General features: G+C 46.8%; 8 protein-coding genes across 8 annotated transcripts; 4 read left to right on the plus strand and 4 right to left on the minus strand.

Annotated features, from left to right (window-relative positions):
• Nucleotides 1-791: 791 nt before the first annotated feature.
• Nucleotides 792-1,070, plus strand: BDV27DRAFT_154272 (uncharacterized protein; the record flags this gene model as incomplete). The annotated part of the gene is made up of 2 exons (XM_032071932.1): nucleotides 792-810; nucleotides 868-1,070. 2 exons carry the CDS (start codon nucleotides 792-794, stop codon nucleotides 1,068-1,070), a joined length of 222 nt encoding a protein of 73 aa, XP_031931180.1.
• A 278-nt stretch (nucleotides 1,071-1,348) lies between these two features.
• BDV27DRAFT_154273 (uncharacterized protein) lies at nucleotides 1,349-2,353 on the minus strand (the record flags this gene model as incomplete). Its single annotated transcript, XM_032071933.1, has 2 exons — nucleotides 1,349-1,749; nucleotides 1,816-2,353. The coding sequence occupies 2 exons, from the start codon at nucleotides 2,351-2,353 to the stop codon at nucleotides 1,349-1,351; spliced, it is 939 nt and encodes a 312-aa protein (XP_031931181.1).
• Nucleotides 2,354-4,740: 2,387 nt separating this feature from the next.
• BDV27DRAFT_168474 (Cupredoxin) lies at nucleotides 4,741-6,813 on the minus strand. The gene is made up of 2 exons (XM_032074776.1): nucleotides 5,846-6,813; nucleotides 4,741-5,792 (listed from the first exon to the last, which is right to left on the minus strand). The coding sequence occupies exons 1-2, from the start codon at nucleotides 6,792-6,794 to the stop codon at nucleotides 4,981-4,983; spliced, it is 1,761 nt and encodes a 586-aa protein (XP_031931182.1). The 5' UTR covers nucleotides 6,795-6,813; the 3' UTR covers nucleotides 4,741-4,980.
• Nucleotides 6,814-8,016: 1,203 nt separating this feature from the next.
• Nucleotides 8,017-9,156, plus strand: BDV27DRAFT_122798 (uncharacterized protein). Its single transcript, XM_032065713.1, has 3 exons — nucleotides 8,017-8,179; nucleotides 8,247-8,306; nucleotides 8,359-9,156. Exons 1-3 carry the CDS (start codon nucleotides 8,047-8,049, stop codon nucleotides 8,706-8,708), a joined length of 543 nt encoding a protein of 180 aa, XP_031931183.1. The 5' UTR covers nucleotides 8,017-8,046; the 3' UTR covers nucleotides 8,709-9,156.
• BDV27DRAFT_168476 (major facilitator superfamily domain-containing protein) lies at nucleotides 9,024-10,966 on the minus strand (the record flags this gene model as incomplete). The annotated part of the gene is made up of 8 exons (XM_032074777.1): nucleotides 9,024-9,242; nucleotides 9,309-9,716; nucleotides 9,813-10,076; nucleotides 10,132-10,390; nucleotides 10,440-10,564; nucleotides 10,617-10,663; nucleotides 10,722-10,768; nucleotides 10,821-10,966. The coding sequence occupies 8 exons, from the start codon at nucleotides 10,964-10,966 to the stop codon at nucleotides 9,024-9,026; spliced, it is 1,515 nt and encodes a 504-aa protein (XP_031931184.1).
• Nucleotides 10,967-11,531: 565 nt separating this feature from the next.
• On the minus strand, nucleotides 11,532-13,081 carry BDV27DRAFT_142211 (uncharacterized protein; the record flags this gene model as incomplete). The annotated part of the gene is made up of 2 exons (XM_032069919.1): nucleotides 11,532-11,951; nucleotides 12,011-13,081. The coding sequence occupies 2 exons, from the start codon at nucleotides 13,079-13,081 to the stop codon at nucleotides 11,532-11,534; spliced, it is 1,491 nt and encodes a 496-aa protein (XP_031931185.1).
• A 116-nt stretch (nucleotides 13,082-13,197) lies between these two features.
• BDV27DRAFT_122800 (uncharacterized protein) lies at nucleotides 13,198-13,592 on the plus strand. Its single transcript, XM_032065714.1, has 2 exons — nucleotides 13,198-13,422; nucleotides 13,484-13,592. The coding sequence occupies exons 1-2, from the start codon at nucleotides 13,274-13,276 to the stop codon at nucleotides 13,551-13,553; spliced, it is 219 nt and encodes a 72-aa protein (XP_031931186.1). The 5' UTR covers nucleotides 13,198-13,273; the 3' UTR covers nucleotides 13,554-13,592.
• Nucleotides 13,593-13,848: 256 nt separating this feature from the next.
• On the plus strand, nucleotides 13,849-15,750 carry BDV27DRAFT_122801 (Alpha/Beta hydrolase protein). The gene is made up of 2 exons (XM_032065715.1): nucleotides 13,849-15,439; nucleotides 15,513-15,750. Exons 1-2 carry the CDS (start codon nucleotides 14,037-14,039, stop codon nucleotides 15,742-15,744), a joined length of 1,635 nt encoding a protein of 544 aa, XP_031931187.1. The 5' UTR covers nucleotides 13,849-14,036; the 3' UTR covers nucleotides 15,745-15,750.
• Nucleotides 15,751-16,118: the final 368 nt, after the last annotated feature.

The raw sequence follows: 16,118 nt of genomic DNA on the forward strand, positions 1-16,118 counted from the left end.
GAATGATCAGTAAATATATCTGGTGCTACTTGCTAGATATGTGAAGATGTGAAATTGAGGAGTTGTAAGTCATGTGTGTCTACCGGGTTACCATACTGTTATGGACTTTATTAAGCAAGCCTGTACTGGGCGAAATCGAAAAGAAAATGCAGAATCTATAAGCTGATAATGTCTGGTTGCCCCGTAAGATCAGTTATACTACGTAACTATAGTTGCTTTAAAAAATTACGGTCTAATTATAGTAAATACAGATTAATATACTGATTTTCAAATGTAGTTAATCTAACTAATTATTTAACTTTTAAGTATACTAATCAGGTATAAAAATTCTATTAATCTAATCTAACCTAGCCATACGCCAGTCTACCTAATACTATGATCTATCATATAATAATATACTCCGGAATACTTCGTATGGTGTTTAAGCTAGTTAGATGTAAGATAAAACACTTACCCACCTGAACTTTCTTGACCCAGGATATAATCCGGGGAATAGGCTTTGCGCCTCCGAGCTAATGATTGATCCCGAAGGACCAACCCGCAGACTATGATCTAGAGGACGGAATCTTCCGCATACCCTAATTGCCCCTCTCCCATATACTGGAAGAGCGAAACTTTCTGGTGCAAAAGAAAGGTCTATTAGAGCAGGTTCCCATGAGATGAGAAAAGTGATTTCAGTAGAGAGTGGGATTCGCAGCAACATCCCCTTGATTCAACTTCCAGCCCCTCGTATCTCATTTCCAGATTTGAGCTTTTGGACCACTATTCACTTTCTCCTTTTCGCTGTCACAATGACGATCGTCCACATGGGTAACTATTGCATTTCTTCCCGAAATAGTCTAAGCATTATCTTTGGAAGGGTTCCAGACTGGCTTTTCCATAAGGCCATTGCAACCGGGGCTCGTAAGATCAATATCAACCGGAACGCTCGTGATGACTACACAGCATTCGTTGTTGAGAATGCTGGCCGCTTGGAGCTTACTGCTCCGAAGGAACAGTCTGTAGCAATCTATCAGGAATCAGTCGAACACATTATGGATGTTCTTGGTTCATCCGGGAAGGCGCATTAGCTAGATGGCAAAGAGACCACCGAGGGACCATAATGTAGAGGCTGGAATACTTTTAGAATGCAATTACCAGTCTGATTGTGACACCAGCAGTAGGACTCAGATTATTAGTAGCACAACAGTGGCAGCGGGATATTCAACATACGAATGATCTATACAAGAAAATGAATAGGTCTAAATGCCAAGTATGACGTGCGGTAAAAACCTTAAATTTATAGCAAACATACCATAGCCAACAACGCCCCAAACACCAAGCTAATATATTGTTCGCAGACAGAGATTTAGACAATAGCGACCGTTGACCCAGACGACGAAGGTTTCGTCTTGTCGGCATGAACATGCATCTCACTAATATCCCCATTTTCGATATCAAATCCGTCAATCTCTCCCTCGAGTTGCTGTTGGCGCTTGTACATCTTCCAAAAGACAACACTGCCGTGAACCTGGGCCGCAGAAAAGGCAATATGAAGTAGCGGGGTGACGACCTTGAAGGCAATCTGCCATCGGTCCCACAGAGAGCCGAAAAGGAAAAAGATAACAATAGTTTCGCAGGTTGTTCCGATGGCAGTGGTGATGCAAGATAGGAGGAAGAGGCGTTTGAGAAAACGATGGCGGTTGGGGAAGACGCGGTAGAGGATGATGGCCAAGTGGGGGAAAAATTCTGAGATTATATCGAAGGCACCTGACGGAGAAAACTATTAGTTTTGCGCTTGTGAAATATCATAGAGAAAGGTAGCTTATGACTTACCCCATACTGTGCACAGAACAAACTCGATATCGGCATCAGGCTCTCGGGCCAAATCTAGGCTGATTGCGATTGCGGATTGACCAATTACAATCGTTCCGATGTGATGTAACACAGCGATAGGCGACAGTTTTGTGCGGTAAATCAGCTCGAAAGCGTACATCCCAATAAGCATCTGGGAGACAACGACCAGCATGTCGCCCATTGTCACACGGGAACCATGCGCGTAGGGTGTGTGGAAGGACGACTTCCCAATGACAACTTCAATGAATGGGTATGCGGCGACGATTAGGATTAGAATCTTTGTCAAACCGGCAATGTGGTGGTTTATGAACCCGCGTCGGTTCACTTCACTCAGGTTCGTATAGATTGAACCATAGATACGTTTTATGAGAAATCCTTCCAAAACATAATACCGTGCCAGAAAAAGGACGACGAGTACTATCGAAATGATGAGGGCGGAGAACGGAGCAAGCTTCGAGATAGGTTGCAATTTAAGTGTCTCCAGAGCAGTAATGTCATGGTGATAATGTATAGCCATTGTCGCGTCCAAATGTTTTCAATGACCATGGGCTCCTCGATGAGTGAAGGCCGTTCAAAGCAGGAAGAGAGTGATGGACGAAGCGGGAACGTTATTAAAATGACCTTGAATAAAGGATCGAGGGGGTATACCAAGAACAATGAGAGAGAAGGAGTGTAGACAGAAACAAACAAAGAAAAACGGCTAAATCGCATCGAATAACTTTCATTAACCTGTGCAAGCGTCTATAAATGGAGAGTCGAAAGATAGAGGGAAGAAAAGGGGACAATGAACGGTGATATTCCAGCGAGGGAGATCTCCCTCTTGTCGAGATACCCCGTTTCTCCTGGGAAAGCCCCAAAGAAACCCTGGATCTCACCCAGGCTAGCCTACAGCGCTACTACTGGGGGGTAATTTGCACATCGATCCCGCTAGTATTACCCACAGTAGTCTGGCTTGTGATGGTAATATGGTAGCCTACGCTGGGCGGCCATATTGGTGGAGACGCATGGTGTACACCCATTCTCAATAACGCCCCATCAGCGCTAATTTAAAGACTAGAATATTTCTCACCTACTGGTCAAAGGGGCTATAAGCTATTTCTGACAAGCGGCTTCGCTCAAACCTTCTGCAGCACGACAAGCGTCTTTAGTATAACCTCTTTCGGGGCGCAGCCTCGTATCACTGACACTCGACAGAGCAATGGGTCCGTTGCCTGCTGATCCTATACCTAATAAGGAGCAAGCCAAGCTTTCAGGATCCACTGAAGAAAAGCTTCGCCTCCGCACGTTGAATGAAGTTTCTACCTTTCTAGGCAGTAACATTCTAGGGTTAGGAAATGTCCACGATTGATTGGAGGAGGTCCCGTGTAGCCCTGGCACGTGATGCTCCTACCCACCACGCCAAACTGTTTTCGGGAGTAGCGCCAACATGTGCGCGATATTCAGTTTCATCCCACGGGGGATCAGACCCTTCAATTCCTGCATAGTTCGAGGTGCCCTGGGTGTGTCCGTGGGTCTGATTTGGACATTCAAGCTTTTCCTCGGCAGTTCCGTGGGAAACCAGTCGGAGAAATCACTACGTGTCACACGTGGGGGACTTGTGAGGCATTTTTCCTTTCTATTTATGTAGCCTGGCTTCTAGGCAAATGCGTGCCTGGTGGCGTTAGGGCTTAGTCACACAGTAATCCGTACTGCATGCTCATCTTTAAAGGGGCCAGCTTGGATAGAGACGTATGAGACAAAAAGCATCCCAAGTAAGGTAAGACAACTAGGTAATTACTTATTTGTCTTATCACCGCACCCAGTTCCGCTCAGAGGCATATATTGAGCGATGGGACGAGACATGCTAATAGCACAATAGAGCGAGCATTTAAACCCAATGTTGCTGTCTATTTCTTTTCTTTCTTTCTTTCTTTCTTTCTTTCTTTTTTTTTTTTTTTTTACCGAAGCGTCAACACCGTCATTGATGATGCTGGCTCTAGATGCTCATCATGAACGTGTCCTTATCGCGTGACATAGACATACAATTCGCGCCAATTGATTAGGAATCCCCATACATTCTGGTCTCAGGGTAGAACAAGACAGACATACATATATTGCGCAACAATACATAACCGCGTGCTAAAGTGCAAGACGTCAACTTTGGGAGACCTCACCTAACCATGGACGTTGCGCCAAGGTCTCGACAGAAGCAACCACTCCGGATACCTGTATAGATACTCATCACCTATCGCAAGGCACATCATCAAATACACGCCCAGACTTCGTGGACCTTGCAAAGTTCTGAGCACGCAAAAGTCGTGGTTCCACTCGCTGTACGAATATATAAGCTAGACGTCGGTCGTTTCCCCGAGCTATTCTTGATTCGCGAAGGATTAGGGGGGGAGGGCTTTATACGATATATCAAGAGGCGCGGAGTTATTGAGCAGCTAACTCTCTGGCTCTAAAAGGACGCCCATCCTTCCATTGTGCACTTTACAAAACGCGATAAAATCCAACGTCGGAGCCCATTATGAATTATTGAAAGGCATTTACCCGTCCAAGGGTATCGTCCATTCGATTCTTAAACGCTAATAAACGATGATATTTGGTTATAAATGTGAGCCATATTGTATCGTCAACACAATATTGCTATCATCTTCACAGCACTGAAGACGAGCATGAAGGCCTTGTCTGAGTCTATTCTGGTTCTTCTGTTGGAGGAAGAGTCGGGAAGACCACACACTAACTCTGACAGCGGGGCACAAGACGTTTAGAGTTATGTTAATGAATAGTTTGGGATTTCCGACGCAGTCAAATGGCGAGGACGTTTTTAACAGTCGTTCTTTGCAGGGGTGTACGTGAGAGAGGGTACTGCGGCTTATCTGGTCCAAAATCCCGAAGTATTTCAACTAATATACCCCGTCCAAACATTGCTGCAGAGAAGTGCATTATTATGCTCTAGCCTATATTCCGACACACACCCAGTCACTCACTCAGTCACTCACTCAATAACAATAGTTCCAACAGAACATTTCGACCCATAGGACAATAAATATAATATTACTCAAAAGCCTACCGACTTCCATAGGTAGTTGGCAAGAAAGAAAGCGTGCACGCTCACGTACATAAGAGATAGCGAATGGTAAAGGACGACAGAATTCAATCCTATATCCCCGAATCATCCTCAATAGCAAAGCTCTTCCCGCTCTGATAAGTCTCCCAGTTCTGGCAGTTCGAGTGGAGCGAGTCATAATCAATCAAATCTTGGATCTCAGAATACCGCTCCACAAATTGAATGGCAAAGCCTTCCTCCGTATGCCAGCCAATATGGCAGTGCATCAACCACGCTCCCGGGTTATCGGTCACAAAGCCGATGACTAGGTGGCCGTTTGCTGGAAGCATAGCTGTATCACGTCGAGGAGGGTTGTTCGTTGTGATGTCGCCTGCGCTGTAGGTTCCGCTTCCCTGGGAGAGGACGACGAAGTCATGTCCGTGGAGATGGATCGGATGGGGCACGGATAGGGTGGTCTCGATGATGACAAAGGCCCATTCGTCTGCACGAGGGAGCTGGACTACACCACTGGTGTTGGTGAAGGAGGTGTGGTTGCGGTAGATCTCCAGGAGAGTTGGGTCCTCCCAGGCAACGTGCATGGAGGTACTGTTCAACTTCCAGCGATAGAGGCTCTGGGAGTTCTTGCCTAGGCTCACGGGCTCAGATTCGTTGTATAACGGGTTGGAAGTTACTGTGTAGGGATTGATGATCGGGACGAGATTAGACATGTCCTCGTCATCGCAGGCATCCGTGTATGAATACCCCGTTGTTGTTGGTCTCGATGGAGAAGAGCCGTAGTATACGATTCCTTTGATATTGGTGGGATTCTGGTTCTCGGAGCACGCTTCCTGGGGGATGGCCCGCAGCCAGAAATTCTTGGCGATGGAGGCTTTGTCGGCACGGACGATGATGTCGTAGCGTTGTCCTATGTCCATGATTAGCGAGTGTACGATGTGACCATTATAGAAGTATACCTGCCCATTGCAATATCGAGAACGGTAGTATTGTACGGCTCAATGGGAACCAGGTCATTGGCGATAACCGTCATAGTATGGTTGTCGATCATAAACTTGAAATGGCTGTCGCAGGCTGCATTGACCAGACGGAATCGATAAGATTCTCCTTCTGTGAAGGATGTATTCCATCTGGTACCTGTCTGATTGGCGTATCCATCCTGCCCGAAGACATTCATTCCATTGATCAAGCCAGAATCGAGTTCCGGGGGTCCGTCGAGCTGTGCGCTATCGAACAGCTGATCCACTGTATTGATGTCCCAGTCATTCAGGATAATGAACCCCTTATCCACATCATAGTTGGCACTAGCAGGGCCATTAATCTTGATACCACCGAACACGCCCTCCCAAGCCTGAAGACCAATGTGCGAGTGATACCACGTCGAGCCGTACTGAGTGGCTCTCCACTTGTAGGTGATGGTGCTGTTCGGAGCAGTTGGGCACTGGGTGATGGAGACTACACCATCCGAGGGGTTTGTGTAGTATTGGCGGATTCCGTGGAAATGGATACTGGTGCCGTTCTTGACAGAGCTAGGTAGCTTGTTGTTGACATGCACAACCACGGTATCACCCCAGTCTGCTTCAATGGTAGGGCCGGGGATAGAACCGTTGATGGCTAGGGCGAACCGGGACCGTCCATCCGGAGCCACGCTGACATGTTCGAGGTCAAACCAATATTCTCGAGTGACACCCGTGTCAGGGGTGGTAGTGGTATAGTCTGTATTTATATCATAGCTGCACCATTGCTGGCGATTGCTGGCGGTGTTTCCTGTGCAGGCATCAGAGGAAGAAGTACTAAGAGATGCTGAAGAAATGAGTGACGCGGAGACGGAGTCTCGAGCTAAGAACGAGGGGACGCTTGTGGCAGTAGCAGCCACAATACTAGTAATAATACAAAAGAACGATGATTTCATGTTGTCTTCCACTGCTAACGAGTGTTGTGGGATACCATAACAAAGAGAGTGACAATGAGTTGGTGTATCCAATAATTATTGGGACATTGGAAACACCTGCTTATATTGTTTACCACAGAGGCCATTATACTAGAATCCTGAGCATTACCATATGGTATCAAACAAGCCAAGCACAGCTATCATATCCTCTAACAAGGATCAGCACATATTGGCCGGATCTCATTGGACATCTAGGAACTGGCCCATTGAAGTACGTGGACGGAAAACACGACCTGTCGAGACGAGCTGAAAAGCCTCCACACAGCATCTCTGGACAGAGTGGAGCAAGGCAGAATGCTCTTTGGCAAGCCTATATTGGCCGTAAAAAGCCGAATGCCACTATTGCCGGTAGGTGGAGCTTGTCCGCTCTCCCAAGCTTTGACAACAGGAAAAATCAAGTGAACTACTCGGATCACCATCTACCCGTCCAATTGTACGTTATTGCCGATAAGGAATTTCTATAATTATCTAGATATAAGCACTGCACGCTATTATTGGACATTTATCCCGCAGCGTAGTCGTTCCCCACGTCTGCAGAGGAACCATTTATGAACATGGGCCTACGCAATACGCCTACATCCTGCTGCGGTAAATGTATCGCATGACCATGGTGGGCTGGATCTATCTACCTTAGAAGCTCCTGATATAGTTGAGGAATGTTTGCTTTGTTCTTTATACGAGAGAGTTAACCGTTGCGCAGCCCTATGGGCAAGACAAGATCCTAGTCGTGGCTGAGGAACAAACGTCAACGACGCGCATTCTCCCGTCGACGGATCCACTCGAACGCCGATCCACCACAAACCATGATTTTGGCGATCAGCATAAAATCTTCTATTCCGGTTAGCGGCGTACGTATCCCTCATGGCATCGGTTAAAGTTCCGCTTAAATATCGTGATTGGGTTGGTGTGGGATGAACCAAACGGCGATGTTTCAGGAACAGGCATAGATAGTCCCAAGTATAACGACGGCGATATGCCAAAACTATTGACTCAGCTTAATCGGGGATCACCGATATAGACTATAGCTTTGCGTATTCATCTGCCACTAAAAAGCAAGTATCGGGGCTAGAAGCATCCAAAATAATGCGGCCATAGAGGAGATCCCCAACTTATCATAAGAAGATTGGAACCCGGTTTTCCTTATGGACATTCGTACCAATCTCCGATAGTTCCGGTTCGCATTTTTGACCAGCCTCTGCAATCTACAGAAAATATGTTGTCTTTCCAAGCTCCTCTCTGGTTCTGCTCTTTGGCAGCGGTAGTCGGTACGGCCTCGGCTGCTCAGAAGTTTGACCTCTACGCCTATGGCGAGAACGTGGGAGGACTTCCTCTTTACTACGTTGATGGTGAGTAACATTAGCTTCTATTGGCCTCGTGAGATCATTTTAACAATATACTGAATCACACGTACAGGTAGCGCCGTCGTAAGCCCAAAGACTCCTGAGAATGGAACCGACGTCGCCCCAGTCGCTTGTAAGTCGCGCGTCTCCTGCAGCTATTCATGTCAATCTAACCAACCCTTCAGTCAACAAGGATAGCAATAACCAGCTCATCGGGAATCCAAACACAACCAGTACTGCGTCTGCGGCCAGTTTCACGGACGTATCGCTTTTCGTTCCTGGCCCGAACTCCAATGACAAGGAGATGGGCTTTACCAGCGATCCTTCTTCGAACCAAGTCACCAACAAATTTGTCTGGTATGGTAACTTTCTACTTGTTGAGAATGAGTCTGGGGAGTACACCTCCTTGTTCTCTGTCAAGAAAAGCTCGTCGCACGATGAGGATGGAAGTTATGATCTCTACTGGAACGTGACGGACTCGGATGAAGAAGTGATCACTATTTCCATGAGGTCGGTTGCGCCTTCCAATTCGTAGAGCTCTATCTACATCGGACCAATATGTGGTCATCTTCTAGACTGATAGTTTCTGTTGTGGGTGGGTGATACTTGAACTGTCTTTCTCTCGGTATACGCTGCAGGATTTCTTGCGCTTCCCTTCTTTCACAGCCGTTCTTTTGTACTGTCTTTCTCTACTTATAACCATCTGGATTTCTTTGTGTTTGGAAATTACATTGAAGTGTTGCCACTTCTGTGAATGCTTCATATATATTGGACAACGAGCTGTCTACATTGAACGTATGTGTTTCGTAAATAATGTGCATAACCGCTTGACTTCCTAATGGGTGAAAGTCTAAACAATGTATCTAAAGCTGCGGTTCTGGATATCCGTCTCATCAGCGTGGTCCAAGGCCTCGTCCGTGTGCAGGTCAATTTCACGGGTTTCTTCCGGATTAATATGCACTCCCTGCTCCTTATCACGTCGCCTATTCTCCCACCCCAAGTAGACGCGAAACACGATCGCCAAGGCCACAGATATAGCATGGCAAATTACAATAGTTGTGTAGGCAGTCTATTAATAGACCGCCACGTCAGCATTTCTTTTACCACATTGATAGCGAGCCCGATGGTAACTTACCGGATAGTATGGTGCTTCCGAGTTCTTGAAAAACTGCGGTCCGATCAGGTTACCAACACAATAGCCTACAAAGATCAATGCAGCAACGGTCGACTTTTTGGTAAATCCAGCCGTGTTGCTCGCGTGGAGGGACAACATGAGCGGAAAAACTGGCGAGATCGCCGAAGTCAGCCAGTACCCAGCTAGCCGGGACAGCTTCTGTTCCGATGGAATCAACTTGACCATCAGGATACCTGCAAGGGCCATAACTAATACCATAACCATTGCAATTAAGCGGGACTTGCGAACGTTCATACAGAATACAGTTGCCAGTAAGATCACTGCCAGCTGAAATGCCGAAGCGGGAAGACCCATGAGAATGGTTTGGTATTTATCGTAGCCAAAACCAGCGATCAGGAGAGATTGGAACTTCTGATTGTCAGCTTTCCGTTTGAAGCACAGGCCTGATAATTAAACACCGATAGTAGAAAAAAGGACTAAAGCCCAAGCGTGGGATACACATACGCTAGTCGTGCCCCCATTTGGAACACAGATGACGAATGAGAAAATCAGCAACCACCATGTTTTAAAATCTGTTAAAGATTCAATGAATTGGCTTCGGTCCCATTTCCTCGTTTGAGTCGTTCGTTGAAACTTTTTCGGTCGCAGGGAAGCAAATTCACGTTCATAAGAAGAAAGGAAGTGAGCATCCGATGGAGAGTCCGGCAGGTAAAACCACAATACAACCGACCATGCCACGGTTATTAGGCCAAAAATAAGGAATAGTACCTACACACTTGGTCAGTTCATCTATAGACAGATGCGGGCGGAAAGGTAGGCAAACCTTCCATGGTGGGAAGTGGTCGTGATAATGCGCAATACCGTAAGCAATCAACGACCCGATGATGCTGAAACTGGCATTTCCTGCGAACCAAAATGTGTGGCGAGAAACGTGCTCCTGTGGTGTGTACCACATTCCAGTTATCAATGAGAAACCTGGGCTGATAGCGCTCTCAAACACGCCCAGGAAGGTTCGCAAGACCATGAGCCCGGCGTAATTTTGAGCAACAGCATGGAGAGTCAACATAGCGCCCCAGAGGAAACTAGACCTTCTTAGCGAGATTAAATCATCATCGAAGAAGCTCAACCTACATGAGTAAGCTAAGATATTTTCCCAGGGGGAACTTGACAAATCCAAGAGAAATCGGGTACGAAGCCGCGAGGTAGCCGATGTAAAAGATACTGGATGCCCAACTATATTCTTGCCCGACAAGATTCTATCAGTAGTGAGTATAGATGCCAACCTCTCGGGGACTAGTAATAAGATACCAGATCATCCTTCAATCCAAGGATCGCACTATAGGATAGACTCGTCTCTGTGGGTATTATAAGCATCGGACGCCACCTTAAATGAGCGGATGATGTTATACTGACTGTCCAGGAACTGGAGGCCGTAACTAATGATCAGGAGTGGCATCAAACTAACGATGTGAGTGAGGTAAGTCCACCATAAACATCGCAAAGTTAACTCACTGTAGATCGATCTTCCTTACCAGTCTCTTTTCCTCCTCCGGGCCAAGGATGTCTACCGATCCACGTTCTTTCTGTCCGTCGACAACGTCCGGTGGCGCGATACATTTTACTTCTTGGTCAATGGAAGATCGCGGCATTTCTGCCATGACAGACAACTACAGCGGTTTGCGGTTGAGTGCAGAAACAAACTCGATGCCAAGATAGGCGAGATGGGAGAGTTAAGATACCGGGTCGGGCATCCCAATTATATACAGAAGAGTCAAAAAGAATATATACATTGAATTAAGTTGTTGGATAAGAAATGGCAGACAAAAGGACTCGGTTGAAGCGTGGCAATTACGTAGGTTCCGTCAATTGATAGCCCCTTGCTTTCGGTGTGGAGATGAATGATACCCCTACACCGGAAATCAGGACGACATGATTGGCTTGTTTAGTCGACGGGAGAGGGCCGAGGTCGGGGCGAAGCGTGAGTGGCAGACTCCCGACTCCGGCTTTTAAAGGAACTGTCTCCACCCCCGCAAATCGCGGGCAATCCCCAGCTTGTTGACCTTCACCCCAAAGAGATAGTAGGCCTCTCGTGACAGATTATCGGGTATCAATCGAACGGCATTGGCCAACAGTATGAAGGATATGTTCATTGAGGAGGCCAAGACTGCAGGGATGCCAGGAGAAAGAGGAAGAAAAAAAGCAACTTGCTGCAGCTAAACAGTCTTATCGCGGCTCACCAACTATTTGTCGGAGGTTGTGCATGGTTACTGGAGAATGTCTCGTTGCTTCCTGGACGAGCTGAAAAACTCTCTTAAGTGCGGGGTCTGAAAGATGGGTTATGATCCACCCTCGATGCACTGGATCGCGTGTCTCGACCCCCCAAATAAACAGAGACCATTGAAACCTTTCCAGCAATTGGATAGGCCCAATGGACACTGCATTATATGCAGCAGTAGCCAATGAGCCGAGAGCGCAGCTGACTTCTTCGGGAACAGGGTCAGTGCCGAAGGCCGATTCGCAGCTCCGGTGCAGGTATATTTGCAGAGCATAGAAAAAAGTCACAGTAACACACTCCATTAAAGACGCACGACAAGTGTTCAGTGGTTCGCTATCTGTGGCCAGCGAAAAGAGACAGGCGTATTCCTATTTTGGATCAGTCAAATCCTACGACACTTAAAAATTGCATATGCGGCCTTATGTACCTTTTTCAGTTGATTAAGGTGTTGTTTTAACCTTCGTTCGTTACCGTACCGGTGTAGCCCCCCAGTTTGGCTGTGTATATTGATTTCATGGTGTATATTAATGAGCATGAAATAAAGCTCCAATATCACCGCTTCGTGGACCTCCGGCAAGCTGCCACTGGTAAGCCCGTTCTGTTCGGGGAACAAAAGAAATACGGTCCGCGAGAGCCTCCATATTTTACGCATCTTAAAGTAGTCCTCATTAACAAATGTAGCGAAGGAGCCACCGCATCCGAAGAAGGAGCAGAAGCCGTCGCGATCGTATAGATACGTGAAAATTCGCGCGAGAAGGACTTGATCTGGAATTAACAGTCCAGCAGCGAAAGTTTCCGGGAAGAGATTCACGTCATCATTAGTGCAGAGCTCATCCACCCTATAAGTCCGCACATATTCCACTACTGTTCGACTCAGTTCTCGCAACTTTTGTGGGGCTGGATTGTCGCGTCGCATCCAGAACATATACATATACAAAAAAGAGAGCATCATGTTAACATGGTCAGTTGGCCCTCGCGGAGTTGAAGCATACCGGAGCAACTTTGTACCTTGATGGAAGTGCAGGCAAGACTTTTGGGGTAGAACGAGCCCATTGTCATAGTATAGTGACAGTTCACTATGAGCGACGGCGAGGAGGAAGTGAAGCGCCATTTGCTTGTCGACAACATAATCAACGAAAAGAGATTGGGCTGAGTGGGCAGGGTCACGTGTTGACTTCAGTGGCCCAAAAACAGCCCGATGAAAAGACAATGCCTGCATATCATCGACATCATGTGTTGGGATGTTTCGCATGTAATTCATAAACAGCAGGGGTATAGGGTCCAACAAGCTGTTTGGATGATATTCATGTAGCACGTGGTATTCATCCTGGATACCAGCTTGAAGCCCCGGCCTAGTCACCGGAAGACTTGGTGTGGACTCTTGATCGACTTGTTGTTCTGGTGTAGGTAACGATATAATAGGCGAAGCGCTTCCCACTGGTCCAATGACGGAAGAGCCTCTGGAACTGAAAGACAACAGAGACGACGAAATACCCATTTCTGGCACGAATACCTGTTCTCTAGCGTGTACCTTAGTACCTCTTGCTTCACATTTGTCTTCGTTTAATATCTGTGAATGCCGCCCACTGCTTCCCTTGGAGGACGGACTAATGCTGGACATCTCCCCTGGCTGACAAGGTAACTTAGAGTTTGGTAAGATTGGTGGAGGAGTCCATGACTCGCTGTTCCTATGTTTTATTGGCCCAAAACCCCTCCGTCTCGAGGACAAAGGAGGTCGCCGGGGTGCCCATTCGCACACCAAGTGAAGACGCACACAACGTCCGCAAATAGGACGCTCCTCATCACACTTAACCCTTTTACCAACACAGGTTCGGCAGCCTCAGTATCAGATTCATGTCAGTATTGATCTCCTTCGCAGATAGGTACTGGTTAAAATCACCATCTTTCGAGCGTTTGCCGCGCTCTACGCGTTTCCGACGGGGCCGAACAGCATCGCCCTGATCCATTGAGCCTAGGAAGACCCTGTACTCTGCATGCTGGTATTGTTTGGCTTTTCTTTGAAGTTCTTATCGTTATTCGGGTGGGGAAGATAAGGAGTGACTCGCCAAGCAGGTGTTTTGGTATTATCAAAACCTGCCGTCCACATTTTTACCTCCCCGTGCCGGTCGATTAAACGGACCAATAGTATCGCTCCCTCATCATGTACTGCACCTGACCGGGGCAGCGCAACGAGCCGCGAGACCCATTACGAATTCCCAATTCAATGAAATACTACTTTTTCTTTTGCTCTTTTACTTTTACTTATCTTTCTTGACTTCGGAGGACTTTTAACTTCTTATATATATTCTTTCTGTCATTTCCTTTAACGTCTGTTGTGCCTCAATATTAAGGTTCCATCAATGCTCTACCCGTAGTCTAAGTCAAGAATATATTCTGTGATCCCCCACTTATCAACCGGAAAAACAACGTCAAAGGCCAAAAGAAAAAGCAAAATGGGAAACATACTTTCTAGTTACCAATCAGCTGAATGCGAAGTAGAATTAGCCAACAATGCTGGGAAAGTTCGCGGCCTCCAATTTGACAACAAATCTCGACGATACGTTGACATTTCATACGCTCTACCACCGACGGGTGAGTATCGATGGCGAAAACCACGACCATTGCCAGAGTCTTTCTCATACTCGTCTGCTAATGGTATCCCACACGATGCAACAAAGTTCGGAAAAGTCTGCTTACAATCCAGCTACTCCGCCTCTGTGAAGAAACAACTTCCGCAACATGTCTTTGGGGAGGACTGTTTGCGCCTGAACATCTGGACACCGGTCGGAAAGTCCAACGAAACGAACCCGAAATGGCCGGTGATGATCTGGTTCCATGGCGGATGGTTCCAGATTGGTGACCCCAGTCAGGAAGAATCGATGGATCCAACCGAACTTATCTCCACAGGCCAGTTGAATGCTGTATTTGTCGCGGTGGGTTACCGTCTCAACGTGTTCGGATTTCTGGCCAGCGAAGCACTGAGAGAGGAATCCGGTGGACAAGAAGTGGGCAATTACGGCCTTTGGGACCAGCGACTCGCAATGGAGTGGGTCTATAACAACATAGCAGCTTTCGGCGGAGATCCTGAGAATATTACCTTGTCAGGACGCAGCGCGGGCGCATATGCCGTTCAGGCCCAAACGCTGTACGATTTTCGTGGATCGATAGACGAGTCTGCTCGGAATCATTTCAGACGATTAGTGATGTATTCTAACGCGATTCCGACTCAACCCAAAACCCCGGAAGACTGTCAACCCCAGTTTGATGAACTATGCGAATATTTTAAGATATCACCAGATACATCAGGGCCTGAAAAGCTTCGGAGACTGCGCCAGATTGATGCCGAGCAGTTGTGTGATGCGGTTATGAAACTGAAGCATCACACGTTCCGACCCGTGACTGATGGCGTTTTCATCCACCCTGGCATTTTCGAATACTATCGGGATGGGTCGTTTGCAAATGAATTTAAGAGACGTCACCTGCGTTTATTAATCGGGGAGGTTCTAAACGAGGAAACATTATATGCCGTGACTAATGGCCCACAAGCCAACAGAGCGTCGCTAGAGTTGCAGGTTTCCAATTATTATTCCCCATCGACGACATCTCGATTGCTGCAGCATTACCCTCTTCCTGACTCGGACCGAAAAGAGGATTGGGAAGCTGTGTTTGGACAAATCATCTCCGATGGTCAGGTCCGAGCTCCGTCGCGGTTCTTAGCTCATAATTTACTACAACATGGGGTGGATATTAAAGATGTGTGGCGGTATCTTATTGCATACCGCATGTCGTTCATTACCGAAAAAGTAGCCCCTGCTGCATTTGGAGTGAGTCATGCGATGGATAAACCAATATGGAAGTGAGTATGAGACGTGGGAGATCCCTCGGTCTCCATTTTCGGACGAATATTCTTTCTAACGTTTTTCATTTAGTTACTCTGTAATGCATGGCCCGAACCCTGCTGAGCGACAGTTGATGGACAATTGGATTGGCGACTTGGTTGCCTTCGTCAACGGAGACAATGATCATTCCTACGGTACGAAGGAATGTGACGAGTATAAGGTCATGACGCCGGATGGCAACATTGAGATCCAGAAGGATCCACGTTGGGGTGAACTGCTGAAGTTGATGGATGTATTTTCTGGCTTTTCTTGTGATAATTAGGTTACCCCTGTATCTAGTCATTAATACAGTGCATATCGTGAATTATCCTTTGCAAGTTGTGTTTAGAATGTTGGTGGTGTCTATTCATTTGCTAATACATATTACGAAGTACGCCACGCGTCCGGTTAGGATAGGTCCTCGGCCATCAAATATATGTTGTATGTACTAAATTTCGCATATTGAAGACAACAGTCTCAGCTTAGAGTGCTATAATATATTAAAATAATCGGATATCAGGGGAGATATAGATATGTCTAGTACGCTAGGAGGAGCATGACAAGTCGCCCCAAGCATCGTGTATATGGCGAAGCAATGTGTAGACTGGTTCCATGATTTTCAGATAAATCCTAATGTATCCGGTCCCAATACTTTTG

The sequence above is a fragment of the Aspergillus caelatus genome (genome assembly GCF_009193585.1).
Source record: "Aspergillus caelatus strain CBS 763.97 unplaced genomic scaffold BDV27scaffold_26, whole genome shotgun sequence".
Taxonomy (NCBI): domain Eukaryota; kingdom Fungi; phylum Ascomycota; class Eurotiomycetes; order Eurotiales; family Aspergillaceae; genus Aspergillus; species Aspergillus caelatus.

Coding starts and splice junctions, on each gene's coding strand:
- BDV27DRAFT_168474 (XM_032074776.1), bottom strand. CDS start 6,794: ATGAAATCATCGTTCTTTTGTATTATTACTAGTATTGTGGCTGCTACT. Junction 5,793..5,845: donor CGTTCTCGATATTGCAATGG/GCAGGTATACTT, acceptor TCATGGACATAG/GACAACGCTACGACATCATC.
- BDV27DRAFT_122798 (XM_032065713.1), top strand. CDS start 8,047: ATGTTGTCTTTCCAAGCTCCTCTCTGGTTCTGCTCTTTGGCAGCGGTA. Junction 8,180..8,246: donor TCCTCTTTACTACGTTGATG/GTGAGTAACATT, acceptor TCACACGTACAG/GTAGCGCCGTCGTAAGCCCA. Junction 8,307..8,358: donor CGACGTCGCCCCAGTCGCTT/GTAAGTCGCGCG, acceptor CCAACCCTTCAG/TCAACAAGGATAGCAATAAC.
- BDV27DRAFT_122800 (XM_032065714.1), top strand. CDS start 13,274: ATGTTTTATTGGCCCAAAACCCCTCCGTCTCGAGGACAAAGGAGGTCG. Junction 13,423..13,483: donor ACCAACACAGGTTCGGCAGC/CTCAGTATCAGA, acceptor GGTTAAAATCAC/CATCTTTCGAGCGTTTGCCG.
- BDV27DRAFT_122801 (XM_032065715.1), top strand. CDS start 14,037: ATGGGAAACATACTTTCTAGTTACCAATCAGCTGAATGCGAAGTAGAA. Junction 15,440..15,512: donor ATGGATAAACCAATATGGAA/GTGAGTATGAGA, acceptor TTTTTCATTTAG/TTACTCTGTAATGCATGGCC.